This window comes from Kogia breviceps, chromosome 19, assembly GCF_026419965.1.
Source record: "Kogia breviceps isolate mKogBre1 chromosome 19, mKogBre1 haplotype 1, whole genome shotgun sequence".
NCBI lineage: Eukaryota > Metazoa > Chordata > Mammalia > Artiodactyla > Physeteridae > Kogia > Kogia breviceps.
In genome coordinates, this window is record NC_081328.1 from 41,670,562 (window position 1) to 41,696,762 (window position 26,201).

Here is a 26,201-nt window from a genome sequence, read left to right on the forward strand (position 1 = left end):
TGAAAGTTTGATATTATGACGTATGGGTTATCCAAATCCTTAGAGTCTCATTTCTCCAGATAATGACACTCCATTCACTCCCACAGGTCCTTCCTTCTACCACTTCTCTCATTCCCCATCTTACAGACCTTCCCATGTGAGAGAAGCAGAGGCAGTCTATGTAACTCACTACAGGTCAGAATTCTATAAGCATGGATTCTCAAACTTTTTGGTCTCAGGATCCCTTTATGTATAAGCCTAAACATTTTTGAGGACCCCCAAAATTTTGTTTATATGGATTATATCTCTTGATAATCACTGTATTAGAAATTAGAACAAGAAACATTTTTCAAAAAATAATTAAGTACATTATGTGTTAATAACATATTTTTAATTTGTTAAAAAAATCCCTCCATTTTCCAAAATAAAAAAATATAAATGGGAAGAGTGGCACTGTGACATTTTCGCAAATCTCTTTAATTTCTTGTTTAATGGAAGACTGCTGGATGCTCATGTCTGCTTCAGCAGTCAGTGTGCTATGCTATACCCATCACACAGTCTACAGGACTCCACTGTAGACTTGTGAGAGAATAAAAGGAAAAGGGCACATAATGTCTTGATATTATTATGAAAATAGTTTTGACTTCGCAAACCCCTTGAAAGGGCCTCAGGGACCCCACAAGTCTCTGGACCACAGTTTGAGAACAGCTGCTATGGAGCTATGGTAGGAAGAAGGAATTAGGAATGATTAAGAAAAGTCATAGAGAACAAGACAAATGTAATGGTAAGGTCAAAAGAGCAATGATTATTTATGTGTACAAATGGCAATTTATGAACTCATACATTTTTTAACTAAAATTTTACAAGAACAGAATTTCTTCCTAGGAGGTTAAACAATATGATATTAACTAAAGTCCAAAAAAAGGGAGCAATGTAAATATCATTTTCAAGAAAAGCAAATCTGGGTTTCAAAAGCTCCATGAAAAAAACTAAATATATATATATGCACATATACATACACACACACACACACATACAATTTTCTTAAGATTCTCAAAGAAGTTCATAACCAAAAAAGTTAAAAATTACTTTTCTACAGAAATATATCAGTAAAAGAGAAAGACATCCAGAGACAAATGTCCCACAATAAGAAGAAATTTGAGACATGTATGTCTATAGTATTTCCAAATTTACAGAAAGAAAAGCTGCTGTAATTATATATGACACTGTAACCTAAAAGCTACTTTAGAATTTTTCTGAACAGACTGCTAGAGGTTCAGCAAACATATTTATTTCCCTCACTTTTTATCACTCATCTTAGATATAGCTGTTCACATGCAAAGCTCCTCTCAGTTTTTAAAAACAGAATTAATTTTCCACAACTGCAGAGATTAGAATGTCTAGAAATGAAAGAAAATTTAAAACTACCTGTTGTCCCACTGAGAATGCCTGGTTGTTGAACTGCTGAATAAATTCTGCGGCCATCTTGTCAGTATCATAAGGGTTAGAGTCGATACTTTTTTTCTGCAGGAAATCAATCTCGATGGTCATTGTGCCAATACATTGTTTGGCTTTGTCAAATGTATATAAGGACACTACAGAAAAAAAGAAGCATTTTTTAAATCACAGAGACACGAAATACTTGCTGTGCTTCAAGTAACTAAAAGTTTCATATAAATGAATTATAACAGAACTTGACCAAAAGGGGATTTTACATGGCCTTCTTTGGAGGGACACATAGGCACAGATTTTTAAAAATAATAATAACCACTAGAGAGGTTCTTCCCCCTGACTTAATTAGGACATACTGAACAGCACTCTCCTATACTTTTACCCGTTGCCCGACTCTTCTAGGGAAATCACAGCCCTCCCTACACAGCCTCTGCATCTTCCTCCTTCTCATTAAACAGAGGACAAAATGACAGTGGGAAGTCCCAGTGGAGTTGGCATAACATACTGTTTCCAAACAAGATTTTTGTTTGACACAAGAAAGAGCTAAGGTGAAAGGTGTGTGGGCTCTTTTGTCCTAACAAATTAGAATGTAGAACACACACACACACACACACACACACACACAAAACCTTGAGAAAAAAGAAAGTTTACTAGAGGGATTTCCTCCAGAGAAACAGAGTGTGACATTTCTTTTTTTAATACTACAGAAATATTTACTGAGCACCTATGATATGCAGGGCAACTACAGTAAGTTCTACATGTATAACAGGACAAAGGCCAGGTTTTTAGCTCTTCTTTGTATTAACAGCACCCAACAGTGTCTGTAGGATGCTTAATATATTCATGAACTGTTTAAATGAAACAACAGCAGCAAAATACCTATCGTGCCCATGTTAATAAACAAAGGAGGCAAGACAAAGGGACTTTGGAGTCTGTGTTTCAATAGAGTCTGTTAGTAACTAGAAGACTCTCTGTGCCTTGATTTGTCGGTAAAATAAGACTGCCTAGATAAATCTTTATGGTCCTTTCATACTCAATTTCTGTTCTAAACTTATCTCTTATAGTCTAGCCACTTGAAGAAGGTACAAGGATTTTCTGTAAATCCTCTGAATGAAATTGCTTGAGTAATCATATTTTTATATTTTGGTTTGCCATAATAAAGGGGACACACATATTTTAAAGATAAACATTTCAAAAGCAAAATAACAAAGAAAGCCAGGGTGAGGGTTGGGAAATTCACTGAAGATTGAAGAGTAAGTTCAAATCTCAGCTGAAAGTTTCAGAATACTCTCTGACCTCCACTTCTGGGTGTTCTGTTCTTTAACATTTCCTAGAAAGTACAGGTTACATTCTGAGTAACTTTCATAAGCAAGAGAGCTTAGTTGTTTCCCAAATAATGAAGATATTTATGGGATGAAATATTAATGTGAAAAGGAATACGTTGATTCAGCAATTCCATTTCCGGGTGTCTGTCCCAGAAAGACTCTTGAACATTTGCCTAAAAAGAGATTTATAGGGAGGTTCATTGCAGCATTATTTCTAATAGTCAAACACTTAAAAAACGCTGATCAGTAGGGAAATGCTTAATAAAATGTGGCATATTCATAATGTGGAGAATGTATAGCAATTAAAATTAAAACTTGATGTATATTTAATAAAGATAGATGGTCCATTAAAATATAATATTGAGTGGAAAAAGTACACTTCAGAAAGATGTGCACAATATAATACCATTTTGTACCTTAAAGACTCCAAAATAATTCCATGTCATAATACATATATATGTATGCATATATATACATATATGCATTTACACATGTGTAAATATACATGTGTGCATCATCCTTATATCAAGAACTTTGAATAAGTGTATTAAAATATCATCATCACTGACTATAGTTTTCAAATGCATTTTAATTTCAGGTCAATGTTCCTAAACAGAAAAGACCAAGCTGTTATAATTTCAAATGCTAGAACAGTACCATGGACAGTTTCATAGGCAGCACCATGGCCAGCACCATCATCAGCCCCAAAGGGGACAGATGCCCCGAAGGTTTCAACCAGAAGCAAAGCGTCAGAAGGTTGAGAATGTTTTCTTATTTTATGATTAAGAGCATTTTAATGTCAAAGACTAATAAAAAATATTTTTATAAACGAAACATTACAGCCAACGCTTTGAATAAACAGACATTACAAAGATAGGTAATGGTCAAAAACGTGTTAATTGAACATCAGTCTGCAGTACTTAAAATATGGCATTTCCAGATGGAAAGAAGACTAAATGATTCTTCTAAGAAGATTTTGTCTGAGGACTAAAATCATTGACTTGACTAAAAAAATGTCTCCTTGCAGACAGAACTCCTGTTCAGAATCTTTGAATTAGCACTACCCTTCATACCAAACTTCCTACTCTTTCTTTGCCTACATCTCTACTTACACTGAACCAGCTTTCTATCTTTATGCTACATCATGACATCACCCAGGGCCCCAAATCCTTCCTTGCCTCATGCTTACTCCACCTTAGTCTCACCTGAACACTTAGTTTTATAATTTTGCCCATTAGGTCTGAGTTGCCTTTTAAAGAACTGACTTTACATTCAAGATAAGCATTTCTGGTAGCAGGAGAATGCTTTAAACACAATTCAGGCCACAAAACACATTTCTCATTTCATCATGAATTTTCACTTCTTCACAACAGAATTTATCTGCATTAAAAGTTAATTTACATACACTCTACCCTATATTTAGAAAAGTAAGTTTAAGGAAATTAGAAACCTAAGCTACATACACACCCATTTTCTCATTAGATTTAACAAGTGTTCATTTTTATTTCTGCCACTGTCCACAAATAGGGAACCCTGACTTCAGGCACTGACCTACTTCCCCCCTTTGGCACCAAACTCCTCCACTGTCTCAGCTTCACACCATGCTTCAGGTGAGGAGGTGATAGTTAAGGGAATCACTTATGTCAGTGTTTCCAAAAATGTGGCTGATAAGAGCTACTTAAGGGTGATTGTTAAAAACACAGATTCATGAATCAGACTTCCCAAGGGAGGGGCCTGGGAATCTTTTTCTTTATTAAAAAACAAACTCCCCAGGTGTTTCTTTGAGGTAAGTTTAGAAAGCACTAATTATGCAACTACCAGCTACCTATAACTAAAGTAATTTCCTTTATTTTCACCCCAAGTCAAAAAATTTTCTCTCATCATACTTCCACAAAGAAAAGGCCAAGTAAAGATAATCCAAATATTTAAGTTCCCTCTAACTTAGGATAAAAATATATATATATATAAGTTGCCATGTTCCTAAATGAGGAACAGGGTATTCTCTCCTTCCACTTTACCAACTTCTCTTCTCAGGCATCTCGACTACAGACAGACTAACCTCGTAATGTGTTCCAAGCAACTGCTTTAAATATTTGTTTTCTTTCAACCAGTTTAAAGTTAATATATCTTTGAATATCTTCAAAAGCACTGGATCTAGAGGATCTGAATGCAAATCTGAACGTTCCCACACATCCTCCTAAAACCCCGTAGAAACAAAAAGAACAAATAATGCTACATACGTCCACACCTCAGCATTACTTGGAGACAGAGAATACCATGAAACTCAAATTACTTGAAAGTAGAGAAATATGTAACAAAATTAGACAGAGCTCCCATTGCGGAAAAAAAGGAGAAGGGAGAGCACTACATAGAGAACATATAGACAAAATCACCCCTCGAAAGAGAAAGTCCAACACCAAACGCCAAAACACTACACACAGGTTTGGGACTTGGTAGTCCGTGACTCCAGGTACAGGGACAGGACCTGAAAGTAAGTAGGACTGGAAGTGGCAGCATCAAAGAATCACTGGAAAGAATCAGATAAATAGAGAAGGGATGGTGCCCTTGGAGATGTGGCAATGAAGGGAAGGCAGTAAGAGAGGAAAATTAAGGATCATGCCGAAACCAAAAAGAAATAAGCTATGCCAACCAATCTCTCTACCTCCCCCTCCCCCTCACCATTATTACTTATTAAAGAAACTGCACTTCTCTACACTAACAGAAAATAATGCTCTTGCACTAATAATTTTGTCTACAAATCATGTGAAACAGAAAAAAATAACTCCACGAAGTTACTGTAAAGAAAATATAACAAATAACAAAATATTGCAGCATTTCAGCTGATGAAGCATCTTCCCTAAAAAGATCAACTATGAAATAGAAAATATATGTAACATTTTAAACTAAATTAAGTATCCTCAAACAAGTATTCAGACATATAACAAAACACCTAAAATCAGAAGATTAAAAACTAAGACCAGAAATAGACAAATAAAAGAAATGCAATGACAGTTTATCAAACACAGGAAAGAAATAGAGGAAAAAGACAAACTACTCAGAAGTGAATAATAAATTACACAGTGCCCATGGGAGAACAGATTCAAATTAATATTTAATAAGAGGCAGTGAATAAAGACAGGAAAACAACCAAGGTAGTAAGAGGCAGTGAATAAAGACAGGAAAACAACCAAGGTAGTAAAAATAAGGCAAAGAAAGAATTTGCAAAGAACAGAGAGAAAGTAGTTGAAATGGAAGACAGGCCGATAAGGCCTAAAATACATTTATAATTGGAGCTCCTGAGAAGAAAATCAAAACAATTGGGCCAGAACTAATACTTAAAACCATAATCTAAGAAAATTTTCTGGAAATAGAGAAAATTTAAATCTACATATTGAAACAAAGCATTGTATACCTGGGTTGTTGACCCAAAATGACCAATTCCAAGAAATATCCTAATTAAGAATATTAGAATTTAAAGACAGAAAAATCCTCAGCATCCCCAGGCAGAAAAATCAAATTCCTTATAAAGATAAGAAACTTAGACTGGCATCAGCCTTCTCAAGAGTTTCATACAAAGCAAAGCAATGCAATGCAATGCACTATTTTCAAGAAATTCAAGGGAAGAAAACAAGCCAAGAACTTTATATCCAGCCAAGCTGTCCTTAAGATATCAAAGGTATAAAAAAATTAGTTTGAATATTCAAGAACTTAGGAAACACTGTACACATTTATACTTCCTGGAGGAATCTACTCAATTTATCCAACTAAGTAGAAACAGGCAAAAGGACTGATCATGATCATTTAAGAGATTTAATTGTAGAGTTAAGGCTAAAACAAGTGTGGGGTCGTAGGTGGAAGAACAGCATGTAAATACCATGCTCTTATAACACAGACAGAAATCAACTAGCATGGTGACTATAATTAGTGATACCGTATTGCATATTTGAATGTTGCTAAAAGAGTAGATCTTACAAGTTCTCAACACAAGAAAAAAAAAAGCTGTAACTATGTAAGGTTACAGATGTTAACTAGACTTCTTGTGGTGAACATTTCGTAATGTATACAAAATATCAAATCATTATGTTGTATACATGGACTAATATAATGTTATATGTCAATTATATTTCAATTTTTAAAAATTTGCTTCTTCCAGTAAAAAAAAAAAAAGACTTAAAACTTGAAAAAAAAAGAAAACAATTAACAAAATGGGAGGAGAAAGGGCAAGGCAGAATATTACAGTTAACTGTTGTATAGGTAATAGATGAGAGTCAAAGGATATCATTTAGAACGGACAGGACAGTTTTTTGAAAAGGTTAAGTAAGGAAAAAAAGAGGAAGTACTAAGGGCACTATGAGAGGTATAAATGCAGAAGTAATAGCTAAAACAAAAATGTAAACATTCCTAAATACCAAAATAAATTTTAAAAAATAGTGAAGAAGTTGGTTCAAGATGGCGGAGTAGAAGAACATTCTCTCACTCCCCCTTCCGAGAACACCGGAATCACAACTAACTGCTGAACAACCACTGACAGGAAGACACTGGAACTCACCAAAAAAGATACCCCACATGCAAAGACAAAGGAGAAGCCGCAATGAGATGGTAGGAGGCATGCTATCACAATAAAATCAAATCCCATAACTGCTGGGTGGGTGACTCACAAACTGGAGAACACTTATACCACAGAAGTCCAGCCACTGGAGTGAAGGTTCTGAGCCACACAACAGGCTTCCCAACCTGGGGGTTTGGCAACAGGAGGAGGAATTCCTAGAGAATCAGACTTTGAAGGCTAGTGGGATTTGACTGCAGGACTTCGACAAGACTAGGGGAAACAGAGACTCCACTCTTGAAGGGCACACACAAACCAGTGTGCACCTCAGGACCCAGGGGAAGGAGCAGTGACCCCATAAGAGACAGAATCAGACCTACCTCCTAGTGTTGGAGGGTCTCCTGCAGAGGCGGGGGGCAGGTGTGGCTCACCAAGAGACAACGACACTGGCAGCAGAAGTTCTGGGAAGTACTCCTTGGCGTGAGCCCTCCCAGAGTCTGCCATTAGCCCCACCAAAGAGCCAGGGTAGGTTCTAGTCTTGGGTCACCTCAGACCAATCAATCAACAGGGAGGGAACCCAGCCCCACCCATCAGCAGACAAGCGGATTAAAGTTTTAACTGAACTCTGCCCACCAGAGCAACACCCAGCTCTACCCACCACCAGTCCCTCCCATCAGGAAACCTCCACAAGCCTCTTAGACAGCCTCATCCACCAGAGGGCAGACAGCAGAAGCAAGAAGAACTACAATCCTGTAGCCTGTGGAACAAAAATCACATTCACAGAAAGATAGACAAGATGAAAAGACAGAGGGCTATGTACCAGATGAAGGAACAAGATAAAACCCCAGAAAAACAACTAAATGAAGTGGAGATAGGCAACCTTCCAGAAAAGAATTCAGAATAATGATAGTGAAGATGATCCAGGACCTCGGAAAAAGAATGGAGGCAAAGATCGAGAAGATGCAAAAAATGTTTAACAAAGACCTAGAAGAATTACAGAACCAACAAACAGAGATGAACAATACAATAACTGAAATGAAAACTACACTAGAAGGAATCAATAGCAGAATAACTGAGGCAGAAGAACGGATAAGTGACCTGGAAGACAGAATGGTGGAATTCACTGCTGTGGAACAGAATAAAGAAAAAAGAATGAAAACCCCTGGGACAACATTAAACACAACAACATTCACATTATAGGGGTCCCAGAAGGAGAAGAGAGAGAGAGAAAGGGCCAGAGAAAATATTTGAAGGGATTATAGTCAAAAACTTCCCTAACATGGGAAAGGAAATAGCCACCCAAGTCCAGGAAGCACAGAGAGTCCTAGGCAGGGTAAGACCAAAGAGAAACACGCCAAGACACATAGTAATCAAACTGACAAAAATTAAAGACAAAGAAAAATTATTGAAAGCAACAAGGGAAAAATGACAAATAACATACAAGAGAATCCCCATAAGGTTAACAGCAGATTTCTCAGCAGAAACTCTACAAGGCAGAAGGGAGTGGCATGATATATTTAAAGTGATGAAAGGGAAGAACCTACAACCAAGATTACTCTACCCAGCAAGGATCTCATTCAGATTCGAGGGAGAAATCAAAAGCTTTACAGACAAGCAAATGCTAAGAGAATTCAGCACCACCAAACCAGCTCTACAACAAATGCTAAAGGAACTTCTCTAAGTGGGAAACACAAGAGAAGAAAAGGATCTACAAAAACAAACCCATAACAATTTAAAAAATGGTAATAGGAACATACATATTGATAATTACCTTAAAAGTGAATGGATTAAAAGCTCCAACCAAAAGACACAGGCTCGCTGAATGGATACAAAAACAGGACCCAGATATATGCTGTCTATAAGAGACCCACTTCAGACCTAGGGACACATACAGACTGAAAGTGAGGGGATGGAAAAAGATATTCTATGCAAATGGAAATCAAAAGAAAGCTGGAGTAGCAATACTCATATCAGATAAAAATAGACTTTAAAATAAAGAATGTTACAAGAGACAAGGAAGGACACTACATAATGATCGAGGGATCAATCCAAGAAGAAGATATAACAATTATAAATATATATGCACCCAACATAGGAGAACCTCAATACATAAGTCAACTGCTAACAGATCTAAAAGAGGAAATCGACACTAACACAATAACAGTGGGGGACTTTAACACCTGACTTACACCAATGGACAGATCATCCAAACAGAAAATTAATAAGGAAACACAAGCTTTAAATGACACAACAGACCAGATAGATTTACTTAATAATTATAGGACATTCCATGCCAAAACAGTAGATTATACTTTCTTCTCAAGTGCACATGGAACATTCTCCAGGATAGATCACAACTTGGGTCACAAATCAAGTCTCAGTAAATTTAAGAAAATTGAAATCATATCAGGCATCTCAATGCTATGAGATTAGAAATCAATTACAGGGAAAAAAACGTAAAAAACACAAACACATGGTGGCTAAACAATACGTTACTAAATAACCAAGAGATCACTGAAGAAATCAAAGAGGAAATTTAAAAAAACCTAGAGACAAAAGACAATGAAAACATGACAATCCAAAACCTATGGGATGCAGCAAAAGCAGTTCTAAGGGAAGTTTATAGCTATAAAAGCCTACCTCAAGAAACAAGAAAAATCTCAAATAAACAATCTAACCTTACACCTAAAAGAACTAGAGAACAAACAAACAAAACCCAAAGTCAGCAGAAGGAAAGAAATCATAAAGATCAGAGCAGGAATAAATGAAATAGATACAAAGAAAACAATAGCAAAGATCAATAAAACTAAAAGCTGGTTCTTTGAGAAGATAAACAAAACTGATAAACCATTTGCCAGACTCAACAAGAAAAAGAGGGAGAGGACTCAAATCAATAAAATTAGAAATGGAAATGGAGAAGTTACAACAGACACTGTAGAAATACAAAGCATCCTAAGAGACTACTACAAGCAACTCCATGCCAATAAAATGGGGACAACCTGGAAGAAATGGACAAATTCTTAGAAAGGTATAACCTTCCAAGACTAAGCCAGGAAGAAATAGAAAATATGAACAGACCAATCACAAGTAATGAAATTGAAACTGTGATTAAAAATCTTCCAACAGGGCTTCCCTGGTGACGCAGTGGTTGAGAGTCCGCCTGCCGATGCAGGGGACACGGGTTCATGCCCCGGTCCGGAAAGATCCCACATGCTGCGGAGCGGCTAGGCCCGTGAGCCATGGCCGCTGAGCCTGCGCGTCCGGATCCTGGGCTCTGCAGCGGGAGAGGCCACAGCAGTGAGAGGCCCGCGTACCACAAACAAACAAACAAATTACACTTGCCTCCTCCGAGGTAATCTGGGCCCACCGATATCAAGATTATGAACAGAAATAGGTTGGAACTAATTATATACATATATATGTATGAATCACTTTCTGTACACCTGAAACTAACACAACATTGTAAATCAATTATACTTCAATAAAAAATTAAAAAAAGAAAATCTTCCAACAAACAAAAATCCAGGACCAGATGGCTTCACAGGTGAATACTATCAAACATGTAGAGAAGAGTTAACACCCATCCTTCTCAAACTCTTCCAAAAAATTGCAGAGGAAGGAACACTCCCAAACTCATTCTACGAGGCCACCATCACCCTGATACCAAAACCAGACAAAGATACTACAAAAAAAGAAAAGGACAGACCGATATCACTGATGAATATAGATGCTAAAATCCTCAACAAAATACTAGCAAACAGAATCCAACAACACATTAAAGGGATCATACACCATGATCAAGTGGGATTTAATCCAGGGATGCAAGGATTCTTCAATAGACACAAATCAATCAATGTGATACACCATATTAACAAACTGAAGAAGAAAAACCATATGATCACCTCAATAGATGCAGAAAAAGCTTTTCACAAAGTTCAACACCCATTTATGATAAAAACTCTCCAGAAAGTGGGCATAGAGGGAATCTACCTCAACATAATAGAGGCCATATACAACAAACCCACAGCAAACATCATTCTCAATGGTGAAAAACTGAAAGCGTTTCCTCTAAGATCAGGAACAAGACAAGGATGTCCACTCTCGCCACTATTATTCGACATAGTTTTGGAAGTCTTAGCCACAGCAATCAGAGAAGAAAAATAAATAAAAGGAATACAAATTGGATAAGAAGAAGTAAAACTGTCACTGTGTGCAGATGACATGATACTATACACAGAAAATCCTAATGATGCCACCAGAAAACTACTAGAGCTAATCAATGAATTTGGTAAAGTTGCAGAATACAAAATTAATGCACAGAAATCGCTTGCATTCCTATACACTAATGATGAAAAATCTGAAAGAGAAATTAAGGAAACAGTTCCATGTACCCCTGTAACAAAAAGAATAAAATACCTAGGAATAAACCTACCTAGGGAGACAAAAGACTTGTATGCAGAAAACTATAAGACACTGATGAAAGAAATTAAAGATGATATCAACAGATGGAGAGATATACCATATTCTTGGACTGGAAGAATCAATACTGTGAAAATGACTATACTACCCAAAGCAATCTAAAGATTCAATGCAATCCCTATCAAATTACCAGTGGCATCTTTTACAGAACTAGAACAAAAAATCTTAAAATTTGTATGGAGACACAGAAGACCCCGAATAGCCAAAGCAGTATTGAGGGAAAAAAACGGAGCTGGAGGAATCAGACTCCCTGACTTCAGACTACTACAAAGCTACAGTAATCAAGACAATATGGTACTGGCACAAAAACAGAAATACAGATCAATGGAACAGGACAGAAAGCCCAGAGATAAACCCACACACACACACCTATGGTCAACTAATCTATGACAATGGAGGCAAGGATATACAATGGAGAAAAGACAGCCTCTTTAATAAGTGGTGCTGGGGAAACTGGACAGCTACATGTAAAAGAATGAAATTAGAACACTCCCTAACACCATACACAAAATTAAACTCAAAATGGATTAGATACCTAAACATAAGACCGGACACTATAAAACTCTTAGAGGAAAACATAGGAAGAATACTCTTTGACATAAATCACAGCAAGATCGTTTTTGATCCACCTCCTAGAGTAATGGAAATAAAAACAAAAATAAACAAATGGGACCTAAAGAAACTTAAAAGCTTTTGCACAGCAAAGGAAACCATAAAAAAGACAAAAAGACAACCCTCAGAATGGGAGAAAATATTTGCAAATGAATCATTGGACAAAGGATTAATCTCCAAAATATATAAACAGCTCATGCAGCTCAACATTAAAAAAACAAACAACCCAATCCAAAAATGGGCAGAAGACCTAAATAGACATTTCTCCAAAGAAGACATACAGATGGCCAAGAAGCACATCACTAAGTATTAGAGAAATACAAATCAAAACTACAATGAGGTATCACCTCACACCACTTAGAATGGGCATCATCAGAAAATCTACAAACAACAAATGCTGGAGAGGATGTGGAGAAAAAGAAACCCTCTTACACTGTTGGTGGGAATGTAAATTGATACAGCCACTATGGAGAACAGTATGGAGGTTCCTTAAAGAACTAAAAATAGAATTACCATATGATCCAACAATCCCACTACTGGGCATATAACCAGAGAAAACCATAATTCAAAAAGACACATGCACCCCAATGTTCATTGCAGCACTATTTACAATAGCCAGGTCATGGAAGCAACCTAAATGCCCACTGACAGATGAATGGATAAAGAAAACGTGGTACATATATACACTGGAATATTACTCAGCCATAAAAAGGAACGAAATTGGGTCATTTGTAGAGACATGGATGCATCTGGAGACTGTCATACAGAGTGAAGTAAGTCAGAAAGAGCAAAACAAATATCGTATATTAACGCATATATGTGGAACCTAGAAGATGGTACCGATGAACCAGTTTGCAGAGCAGAAATTGAGACACAGGTGTAGAGAACAAACGTATGGACACCAAGGGGGGAAAGCGGCGGGGGGTGAGGGTTGTGGTGTGATGAACTGGGAGATTGGCATTGACATGAATACACTGATGTGTATAAAATGGATGACTAATATGAAAAAATTAAAAATAAACATAACATAATAGCAAAGAGGACACACCACATAAACAACTAAAGCATAAAATGAAGGAATTGAGATCAAACATAGCAGTCATAACAATAACTGTGAATGGGCTTAACAAACCTATTAAAAGAAAGATATTCAAATTAGTTCATAAAGCAAAATCCAACTCTACATTGTATACAACAGACACATCTAAAACAGTGATTCAAAAAGGCTAAAAGTCAAGAGATGGGGAAAGATATTTTGAGTAAATTAAAAACAATAAAAAAGCAGGGATTATGATCCTAATATCAAAATATAATTCAAAACACATTAAACAAGATTAAAAAGGATACTTTATAATGCAAAAAGGCATAATTCACAATAAAAATATAACAGTAATGAATATTTACATACCAAATAATACAGAAAGTACTGTGTAAAGAAGAAACTACAGGAGATGCAAGGAAAAATAGAAAAACACTAATAACAGTAGATTTTAACACACCATTCTCAGTGCAAGACAGGTCAAGTGACCAAAAATTAGTAAGAATATAGGAGATCTAAACAGCATGATCAATAAAGTAGAGCTTATGGATACACAGCAAACACTGCACCCTGATAACACAGAATATATCTCCTTCTCAGTGCACATGAACCATCTCCTTTCCATGTGCGTGTGTGTGTGTGTGTGATGAAAACACTTAAATCTACCCTCTTAGCAAATTTTAAGTATCCAACACAGTATTGTTAACTATTGTCATCATGCTGTAACTAGATCTCCAGAACTAATTTATCTTCCAAAACTGAAACGCTGTACCCTGCAACCAACAACTCCCCATTATATAAATGTATTCTTCAAAAATGTCACCATCGTGAAAGGAAAGAAAACCCTGAAGATTAGAGAAATGACGACTAAATGCAATACACGATCCTGAACTGGATCCCACACTGAAGGGGAAAAATACTATAAAGGAGATAATTGGGACAATTAACAAAATTGGAATATGAACTATAGATTAAAGTTTCAATGTTTAATTTCCTGAATTTGATCACTATTACGAGCACATCTTTGTTCTTAAGAAACACACACTAAAGTATTAGAGGTAAAGAGGAATGATTTCTGAATGTAATCTCAAATGTTCAGGAAAAAAATGTGTGTGTGTGTGTGTGTGTGTGTGTGTGTGTGTGTGTGTGTGTGTGTGTGTAGAGAGAGAGAGAGTAAGCAGAGAGAGAAAAAATGATTTTTTAAAAAATGACAATTAGTGAATCTGGGTAAAAGTAGTACATAGGAATTCTCTGTATTATTTTTGTAACATTTCCATAAATATGATTTTTTTTTTAGGTCTTAAAAGCTAGCAGAAAAAAAAGCTGACTTAATTACACTTGCATTTTCTTTTCTCCCCCTACTGAGCCAATTAAGTTGACATGAAATTACCTGACAAAAAGACTCATACTCCATTTTCCCAACTTTGCCACAATGACTAAGAAGCAATTCCAGTTTTTACTTATTAGCTCCTTAGTTTATAAACCACAAGTGGTTTAGTCTTTTTCTCCCCCTGAAGTCATAAATTGCCTTCCATGCTCTTCTCTAATGAACTATGATGACTTTATAACACATTTCATTTTAAAAAGTACATTGTACTGTTTTCTCCTTACCCTAAATCAGATTTATTTTTCCAAACAAAGACATTAGGAAACATATCTCAGTATACAGTAAAATGGAATCACCATGTAATACCAATTATTCCTCTTCAACATAACTTCGACTTCTAAAAGAATTTTCCATAGCCATAATTTCACAAAGTCTATTCAGCTTAATTCTAGGCAAGTCAAATAACCTCCCAGCTATTTTCCTTCACTCCTGAATTCTCCTCACTCCCCACTAGACTCCACAATGATATTAGAATTCTTTTCTAAAGGTAGGATTTTGCTGGGCTCGTTCAGAAATTCTCAGGAGCTCTAAGTGTCTTTGTGTAAAATCCAAAAATCTCAGTATGTACTTCTAGGCCCTTCACTAACTTCATACTCTACTCTCATCACTGAATACAATCCATTCAGGCAAATCCTTTCAGTCAGACAAACATACTTATGAGCACTGCCTATGATTTGCTTGCTTCCAACTCAATGCCTTTTATTTATATTATGTCTCATCTTAAGAGTCTTTCTTCCTTGTCTCTATCATGTCATGCTTTTCCCCTATTTCATAAGCATGCTCAAAATTCCAGTGGCTAGAAAGACTTCTCTGGCTAATTTTCTAGTCAATTCATCCACTCCTGTTCCGTCTTAGCACTTTTACACAGAGCTCCTAAAAGTAATATTTGTGCACAAATTTACCTTGTACATCTTCTGTGAGCTATGAACATGTGGATATTCCTTTCCCTACTAGACTGTAATTTCCAGATAGAATAACAAGTAGATGAAGAGGTAGGTTCCATAACTATGTACTTTCCATTCTCATAGACCTAACTGTAATATGGATGAAAGCGTAATGGCCTGACAAGTAACAGAAAATTGTACAGATCTCCATAACTATGAGAAAATCATAAAGAAAATCTACCTCAGGAGGCTAAAAAATATACCTACCTTCTATTTCTTGCCCAATAGAAAGTCCAGCCCATTTTCGCTGTAAAATAAAAAAGAGAGAAAAAAAGACACTTAACACCAAATCAATCAAAATTAGAGAAATGAGGAAAAGAGGATTTCCTTGAATTTCATTAACACATTCCCAGACCAAAACATGGCTGTTAAGTGTTGAATGGTGTCCCACAAAACGATATGTTGAAGTCTTAGCCCCCGACACCTGTGAATGTGACCATATTTGGAAATAGTCTTTGTAGATGATATCAAGGTAAGATGAGTTCATATGGAATTAAGGTAGACCCTAAGCCAATATGGCTTCCTTATAAGAAAAGGACACACAGCACATGGGGAGAAAGTCATGTGACAATGAAGGTAGAGATTGAAGTGATATATCTACCAGTCAATGAACATCAAGGATTGTCCGCAACACCAGAAGCTAAGCATGGAACAGATTTTTCCCTAGTGCCTTCAGAGAGAGCCTGGCCCTGCTGACACCTTGACTTCAGACTTCCAGCCTTCGGAACTGTGAGAGAATACATTTCTGTTGTTTTAAGCCACCCAGTTTGTGGTACTTTGTTACAACCGCCCTAGGAAACATATGCTATAGTTTATTTATGCCTGAACATCTATCCTCAAAACATATAAAGCTTGCCTTTTTACAGTAAAGCTGGCACCACTGAATAGGATGCTCCTTTGCATAATATAATGCTCCTGAAAGACTTCATAGTATCAGATATTCCAGCGTTCTAAATGTACTGTGGATAATTATACTGTTTGATACAGTAGCACAAAAAGAAAGACGTTCAATTCATGAAAACTAAATTAAGACTTATCAGATCATCTAAACTGAAACACAAGCAGGGATTCAAATCATTAGATGGTCATGACTATTCTTTGTGTACTAGCCAAAAGAGTGTCAGGCATTTGGCTTCAGCTTCCCCCCAGTACCGACTGGCAAGAATGTACAGAGGCAGGACAGATTGTGTTCAGGCAGGAATTCAAGACTGGCTTGGTATATAGATTCAAAATTAGTAGTTACTGACAAAACTCCAAAGAACAGTGAGAAAAATAATTTTTGACTAGAAATCAAAAGTTTGTCTACTCATCTGAACTTTGTGGATTTTATGGTGGGTAGTTAAGAAGATGCTGCGTTTTGAATATGTGCAACAAGTGCTCTACCTTCCAGCTTTCTTACCACCTCTCCACCCTTCACCTCTCTCTTCTGTAGTACCCCATCCCACTTCTGGCCAACTGGAAATTTAGTAGCATACTGGTTAAGCCCAGACTTTGGGTCACAAAGCAGCCACAATTAGGTTCTATACCCAGAGACAGCCTCAAGGATGATAATAACAGTATCTATCATTTGGGGTTGTTAAGAGAATTAAATGAGTGAACACAGGCAAAAGCACTTAGAATAGCACTTGGCCTATAGTAAATATTGGGAAATTTTTTTTAAAGCAGAGACAAGGAAAAATAGTTAGAAACCCCATTTCTGGCCAGCAGAATCTCAAATGCAGCTCTGTAAAAGCTGGTTAACTCTAGAATATTCCAAATCTTTGATCTATAAGAAGCAAATGCGAAAGGTAGTCCTGATATTGGAGAGGCATCTGAACAGAGAAAAAGGGAACAGTGAGTGAACATTTCCCATAATTTTTGAGGGATTCAAGAGATCTTTAATAGTTCCCTAACAAGTGTTTGATCTCCTTCCTTAAACCTCCAGGTGTGGGAGGGCAGAAATCAATGCTTATTAGCATACTACAAGGAGGTAAAGGTTGCATTTGTATTGTTTAGGACTGGGGACCAGCAGCATGAGTAAGGTGACAAGGCAGGAAAGGATACAGACTCCTACTGGCGATGCTCCTACATTCTTTCTTAGGTGCCTGCAATAGTGCTAGGCAATTCCCCTCCACAGAATCCACCAACAGTTATAAATGTAATCATAATCCTTTCACTTATTACAGAAGCCCAGCAAGTTAGGTTGTAATTTAAGATAACAGCTACTCATATCATATTCTTTAGTCTAACATCATTGCATTGTAAAATCACTATTAGGTGTCAATTTTAGAAGTAAATGCTATTTTTATATATTTTATACATTTTCAGTTACCCTGTGAGCTAACATTAAAATAACGTGACACTTTGATAGCTGATTATCACTGCAGAATTCTTTTAAATTAGGAGGAAAAAGTCAAGGCAATAAAAGGCAGACATAGTAAAAATTGGCAATTAAGAATATATCTTTTAATTCCTTACATAATACCTAGATGGTTTTCCTCAATATGAATCAATACAGTTACAGCGTGACACAGCTTGCTTTAAATAAATTGATTCTTCTACGACTTTCAAGAACAGAAGAGAATAAATTCCCGAGTTACCTGAGGTAAGCTGAACGCAATGCTCCCTGGAACCACAGATGGGTGGGTCCTCAGTGTAAATGTGTACCGGTGATTGGGAGAGGTCCTCACCATCACATGCCTAAAAGACAGAAACACAGTCAATACTCCATTGTCAAAGGAAATAAAGAACATCAATTCCAAATGTGCTCATTTCCAACAAAAGATGCTTGATGAGTACTGGGTGGAAGCATGGCATTATATGAGTCCTGAAGAAACAGGACCACAAATTTCATTTCCAAAAACTGTCAGCAATTCAAAATGTTTTCCAGGAATAAGGACCACCTCAGGCCAAACAGACATCAAGCAGAATCAGGACTAAGTTCAAGCGAGTACATACCATCCAAAACATCAACGTCATTACATTTCCAGTTTACATAAAACTGAAGACAGTGATTTACTTGATATTAAGTAAAATTAGATGAATTTCCTCTCCTGAGACTTATTTCACATTCTAACTAGACTAAAGGAAGGAGAACCAAAGATAGAATAAAGCCAGGATATAACAGTCAAAAAAAGTTAGCTTTTAGGATTATTCATTAAATCTCTTTGCAGATTCCCACAACAGGTTGAAATAGTAACAGCCTGTAAAATTAAAAAGGTGGTAAAAATGAAAAATTTTCACAACATATATCAGCTTCCATATAGATATCAATATTTACTATTTCAAAGCATTTTGTGCTAATTCACCCTGCTCAGAAGTTACCTGTAAACAGATGAACTATCGTTATCTCATGATCATCTCCTATACCAAGAAACTACCAAGGACTGTGTGTGAGATAGAAGCTTCAAACTCTGCTACAATAGCACTATCTTTTTAAAAATTATCTTTTAGAATGCTATAATTTTTAAATATTAATGGTTAATGCTTCTATACATATCGTTTTGTCAGTAGGACACAAGTTCCTTATATCTACTACTATACTTTAAGTAACCCCCTGTGTACAGTGAACATCTAACACGTAAAAGAATTCCATAAGCAAATTCTCACACTAATTGTATGTAGTCCAGTTTATATGTAGAAAGTTCTATGTTCAACTTAGAATCACAGAATTTTTAGGACTGGAAACAATGTTAATACAATTATGTAGTACAGCCCTTTACTCTGAAGCGGAAAACCACAGATGATTAGCAATTCTAACCCTGTGAAACTCTTGTATTTCTCAGATAGCTTTAGAAACAGAAAAAGGCTCAGTTAAAATCCCACTTCCTTCCTCATTTCCCTAGTCTGCCTTCTGGAACAGCCCCTTCATGTCCTTATCTCCATCAACCTTAGAAGCACATGGATGGCAACGAACTTGGTAGCAGGGTATTTAGAAGTTCTGCCAATGGGTGATGTGAATCAGTTAAAATAAACGACAGTGAAAAATGCTTGTAAAGATTCTACAACTGTTGTGCATCTTCCAATTTTCATGTCTCTTGGATGATCATAGTAATAATGATCAAAACAGCTAATATTTATTGAGGACTTATTAATGTGGTAGACTCTCTTCTAAGTGCTTTATTTGTGTAATTCAATATTCACAAACACCCTGAGGAAGATAGTACCATCATCCCCATTTTACAGATTAGGACACTGAGGCACAGTCAGGGTAAATAACTTACCCATGGTCACCCAGTTTATAATTGGCAGAACCAGGATCACAACTCAGACAATCTGACCCAAAGCCAAAAACCTAATGACTACGCTATATATGATTCATATATCCAGTATGTTTAGTTCTCCTAAGAAAACCAATGGAAAAATAAAGTTATATATAAAAAACTATGTATCATTTAGAAAACATTATATTTATCAAAATTTGATACAGTAAATACATGACTCTTTCTCATCTCCCATTTTCCAATTCAGCAAGAGGAATTAAAAACTTATACTCAAACGTTTCCCAAAATAATTAATTAAGGACTCTCTAGAAGTTTCTAAAATACCATTTAGCAGGTTAGAAGAAAACAAAGTCATTTACTCACTGGCCAGACTGGAAATCCTTTTCATTCACAACTGCACAGTTAGTTAAAGATAATTCATCTGTAGGACATCTTGCAGCTTGCATACTCTGTAAGAATCAATGATTAGGAAAATAAAATTAAGTCACCTTTTATTTTCTTAAAGAATATTTTATGCTTCCCTGTCCTCTATTCCCCATCACCTGTAGTAAATACTTACTGTTTTTGACCCCCAGCACCCCTTACTCTGTGGTAACAGTAAACCCTGCCTTTCAGAAACTGCTCCCTCCCCATTCCATGTGCTTTTGTGGGCCTGCCAATCACAGCACACGTGCAATCACACAGAGTACTATCTCATCCACGGGACTTTATACAGACAGGCGCTAGAAGAAAGGCACTCTCCCTCGCATCACCACCACCCGAAGGAAGCCTTTCTGCTCTAAAAGAAGAAAACTATCACAGAGAAAGCAAAGGTGACAGAGACACAGACAAACAGATACATTGAGACTCAGACCTGACAACGAAGTTAAAACCCTTGAGACCAGTTCTGAAAGTTGGTTGAGCCAATAAACTCTTTTTTGCTCAAGCTTATTTGAGTTGGTTTTCCATTTCTTCCAAAAAAAAAAGATTTTGACACAGAAATGCAATGATGTGAATTCAATACATTTGATAAAGTATATCGTGAAAAAGTATCTCCTCATAAGAGATCTCAAGTGGCTATGAACCATTTCTCCTATAGACTAAGAAAAGCTACCTTCCAAATACCTCCCAACAAAAATAATTACAGGTATATTTAAACTAAAATAGCAATTAACAATCCTTTTGATCAACATTGATCAACAGCTACTAGTAAAACATTCCTTCATATAATGTATGTAACCAATAATCCTTCCACCATCCTCTAGGGTTTCCTAGTTACTGAAATATGACACTCATAGTCTGTTTATGACTAACATACTCACTCTTCAAACCTAAAGCCAAAGCTGATTCTTCTTAAATTTGTCTCCCAAATACAAATTTATAGAGGAAAATAAATTACTCTTTCCCTTGCTTTTGTTTTTAATAAAAGGCTAGTTTCAATACTGCTACCCCAGTTGTTCAGAGCAGTGGTCTCTAAAGTGAGATATGTGCACCTGAAGGGTTTGCAGGATAATCCTTTGGGGTATAAGAAGAAAATATCAGTTCTTCTATTTATATTTATTTATACCCATTTTTATTAAAGATGAACCCCATGCTAAGTGTATATTCTGCCTTAAGATATAACCTAACGACGCTAATAAAGTCTTCATAATCTGCCAGGCCTTTAAAAATTCAGTATTCACAGCAAGAAATAAACTTCTCTAATTTTTTCACCTATGTTTAAAGTCACATCCTATTGAATCTAGCAATTCACAGCATTGTATTAAAGTTAAATAACTGTTGAAACTGCTAAGGTTTCCTGAGAGAAAAGACAAGAAGCTATGATCCACAGTAAAAATGACTAAAATGATACATGGAAAATAAAATGGTGACAAACTAGTATTCTTTTATTGGTAAATATAGCCAAAATCTCTTAGAAAACTCTAAAGAGCTGAAGATATCAGGACATATTATAGAGTATAGGAGGTCTGCTATATAGCTGAATCAAAATATAGTTATTTCTTTCATCTTAGAAGATTTGCTAGGTAATTGCAAAACACACCAAGAACTACAATTTTGCGAGTCACTAAAGGAAAGATGTACTGAAAAAGATACAGTCTAAACTATAAATGAAACAATATGCTTTATGGGAAAACTGTAACCACTGATGGAATGGCTGTTTTGACTGGAATAAAAAGAATAATTCCAGAATAAAGTTACAAAGACAGCACATTAAGTGAAAGTTGTTCACTGTTTCATTCACAGGTAAACTGTTGCTGCATATAAGTCAGAGCCAAAGGTGTGCACATGTCCTTCAGGATGTCACTGAGGTCAACTTTATCAAAACAAGACCCTTACAATATAGAATCTTTCCTACACTCTGTAAAAGGCCAGAAAGCAGTATCAAATCTTTTTTTTTTTTTGTAAACCATATAGGGATTCACTGGTTACCAAAAGGTAAAGTGCTACCAAGAAGATATTAAAAAAAGAAAAAAGAAAAGAAAAATTCACTTTGCTCCTACAAGATAAAAATGAACAAAAACAAAAAGTAAAAAATATCTTGTGCTAATGAAAACAGCATTTCAAAAATGGTTACTTAGAAACATTTCCATTGCTAAGCAATTCTGCTATTGAAAACAATGTATATTACCTAAAAACAAGCAAAAACTAAAAACTCTCATATCTGCATGCTTTAAAAAGTTAGAAACAAAATTTTCTAATTTTTTAAAAAAATCATCCAAATGATTTTTCAATGATTTTTGAACCCGTTTATTAGTACTATAAAAGTACAATACATTCTGATTAGTCTGCAAGAAAAACTAATAGATGGAAATTTACCAACCACATTTCACACATTTCAATAAAACATTTCCATAAATGGTAGATAATCTGGGAGAATTTCAAAAGTACTGCTAAATTTCCCCCATTCTTATCTATGCTTTGATGGCCACTAAAATCAAGTAACAAAAAAACCCCTAAATTTAGGGCTTCCCTGGTGGCACAGTGGTTAGGAATATGCTTGCCAATGCAGGGGACATGGGTTCGAGCCCTGGTCTGAGAAGATCCCACATGCCGCAGAGCAACTAAGCCCATGCACCACCATTACTGAGCCTGTGCTCTAGAGTCCGCGAGCCACAACTACTGAGCCCACGTGGCACAACTACTGAAGCCCACGTGCCTAGAGCCCATGCTCCGCAACAAGAGAAGACACCGCAATGAGAAGCCTGCACGCTGCAATGAAGAGTAGCCCCCGCTCAACACAACTAGAGAAAGCCTGCACGCAGCAACGAAGACCCAACGCAGCCAAAAATAAATAATTTATTTTTTTAAAAACCTGAATTTAGAAATAGACCTCTGAATAGTTGTATCACAAAATATTAAAACCAAGATTTTAAAGAATAGTAAAGCATCACTTTGCTTTCTGTATTATTAATAAATAAAATTAAGAGAATTTTCTACAGTTCATCTTTATTCTTTTTTTTTTTTTTTTTTTTTTTTTTTTTTTTTTGCGTTACGCGGGCCTCTCACTGTCGTGGCCTCTCCCGTTGCGGAGCACAGGCTCCGGACGCGCAGGTTCAGCGGCCATGGCTCACGGGACCAGCCACTCCGCAGCATGTGGGATCCTCCCGGACCGGGGCACGAACCCGCGTCCCCTGAATCGGCAGGCGGACTCTCAACCACTGCGCCACCAGGGAAGCCCTTCTTTTTTGTGTATGTTTTACTATGTATATAAACTATTAGTGTTATCACTTAAAAATAAATAGGTAAATATACTGGGGATATAGGATCAAAACATTTTTTGTGTATGAGATCTATGAAATCACTAATTTAGAACATGACACAAATAAGGTCTAGGTCATAAGTTTGCTTTCCAAATGAGACAGTATTTTTGCCCATGGTCACTGTTTGACCAGCCACCTGACCAAAATGTGCAGAACTTTGTTCCCCTCTTACCCTGGGGTCTCTCTCACCTACAAGCTTCTTTCTCTCTCTCTCTTTTTTTTTTCCTCAATATTTTAACCCCGAGGCCCTGCAAAATCCAGAACTGCTTTCTATGACATTCAAGTTCTTTTTTTTTTAATCCTATAAGCTTATTTATTTTTGGCTGCATTGGGTCTTCGTTGCTGCACTCAGGCTTTCTCTAATTGTAGTGAGCGGGGGCTACTCTTCGTTGTGGTGCACAGGCTTCTCGTTACGGTGGCTTCTCTTGTTGCAGAGCACAGGCTCGAGGTGTATGGGCTGCAGTAGTTGGGACTCACAGGCTCTAGAGCACAAGCTCAGTAGTTGTGGCACATGGGTTTAGTTGCTCCATGGCATGTGGGATCTTCCTGGACCAGGGCTTGAACCCGTGTCCCCTGCATTGGCAGGCGGATTCTTAACCACTGCACCACCAGGGAAGTCCCACTTCTTTCTCTTATATTCCTCTCTTCCCTAACTCTGAGCCCCTTGTCCAGCCAACTCCTACTTATTCTACAATTTCTCAGCTCAGACATTACATTTTCTAGAAGACCTTCCTAGATATCTTCTCCTCCTGTAAGATAAAGGTCAAATGGAAGAACTTAACTGTATTTTTATTGTCTGTTTACACTGTGTGAAAGACATAAGGTTCTCAAGGACTGAGACTACATCTTGCTCAGATCTATGGTTCCCAGGGCTAAGACAGGGCATGGCACACAGTCAGTGCTCATTAAACATTTGTTGAATAAATGAACTTACAGATCAATACAATCTATCCCAACTGCAGAATAAATAATTCAAAGAACATGGACACAAAGGACATTTCAAGGATATTTAGGAAGTGATATAATTTAAATAAAATTATCTAATAGTTCAAAATTACACAGAATTGATACAGCCAAAGTTATTTAAAAATGCTAAGTTAACCTTTTCATTTGTAAACTTGTTTACTTGTCAAAGAGTTGGTGTCCTTTAAAAAAGAGTGAAAAAATATGTAAAAGTCATCTGGCTGGCCAACTAAGACACATGCTGTGAGCAAAAGGCCTCCCTACTGGAGTCTAGAAGCATCTGTGTTTTTATGGTAAGCCAAGAACGGTATCTCATTTTCTCATCAAAATATAAGACCCTATAAATAGTAGCTGTTTACGTATCACAATAATGCCAAGGGAACATTCCACAACTTTTCTAACACTGACCTTGCCTCTAGGAAACAATGATAAAAGCCCAGCCACAACGGCCACATAGCTATTATGAAATGAAAATACAAAACTGACAGGCAAATTTATATAAGTTTAGTTATCTGAGGTACTAGAATATTTAACTGTCTGAAGGCTATAAAATGTTTTCATAACAACTTGAAATGTAAAAAATTATTAACTCATTGCTATGCAAAAGAATGAAAATCTCAACAAATCTTTAATGGAAACTTCAGTAGAAGTAATTATTTCATTACTTTGAACCCTCGTGCACTGTTGGTGGGGATGTAAATTGATACAGCCACTATGCAGGTTCCTTAAAACACTAAAAATAGAACTACCATATGACCCAGCAATCCCACTTCTGGGCATATACCCAGAGAAAACCATAATTCAAAAGACACATGCATCCCAATGTTCATTACAGCACTATTTCCAATAGCCAGGACATGGAAGCAACCTAAATGTCCATCAACAGAGGAATGGATAAAGAAGATGTGGTACATATATACAATGGAATATTACTCAACCATAAAAAGGAATGAAATTGGGTCATCTGTAGAGACGTGGATGGACCTAAAGAGTGTCATACAGAGTGAAGTAAGTCACAAAGAGAAAAATATCGTATATTTTCTAGATTCCACACATATATGTGGAATCTAGAAAAATGGTATAGATGATCTTTTTTTTCTTTAAATAAATTTATTTATTTATTTTTGGCTGCTTTGGTTCGTCGTTGCTGTGTGCGGCTGTCTCTAGCTGCAGCAAACAGGGGTTACTCTCCGTTGCGGTATACGGGCTCCTCATTGTGGTGGCTTCTCTTGTTGCGGAGCACGGGCTTTAGGTGCACAGGCTTCAGGAGTTGTGGCACGAGGGCTCCGTAGTTGTGGCTCATGGGCTCTAGAGCGCAGGCTCAGTAGTTGTGGCACACAGGCTTAGTTACTCTGCGGCATATGGGATCTTCCCAGGCAAGGGCTTGAACCCATGTCCCCTGCACTGGCAGGCGCACTCTTTACTACTGCACCACCAGGGAAGCCCAATACAGATTATCTTATTTGCAAAGTAGAAACAGAGACACAGACATAGAGAACAAACGTATGGATACCAAAGGGCAAAGGGGGTTGG

At 36.7% G+C, this 26,201-nt stretch overlaps 1 protein-coding gene across 2 annotated transcripts in view; it reads right to left on the bottom strand.

The window, feature by feature from the left end:
• NSF (N-ethylmaleimide sensitive factor, vesicle fusing ATPase) overlaps positions 1-26,201 on the bottom strand; it is a 156,918-nt gene that overhangs the window by 109,444 nt on the left and 21,273 nt on the right. For both annotated transcript variants that reach the window (XM_059048767.2, XM_067020629.1), the window contains exons 2-5: positions 20,329-20,414; positions 18,343-18,442; positions 15,971-16,010; positions 1,408-1,574 (exon numbers count right to left, since the gene is read on the bottom strand). In XM_059048767.2, coding sequence (XP_058904750.1) covers positions 1,408-1,574; positions 15,971-16,010; positions 18,343-18,442; positions 20,329-20,414 — 393 coding nt within the window. The remainder of the gene's footprint in view (positions 1-1,407; positions 1,575-15,970; positions 16,011-18,342; positions 18,443-20,328; positions 20,415-26,201) is intronic.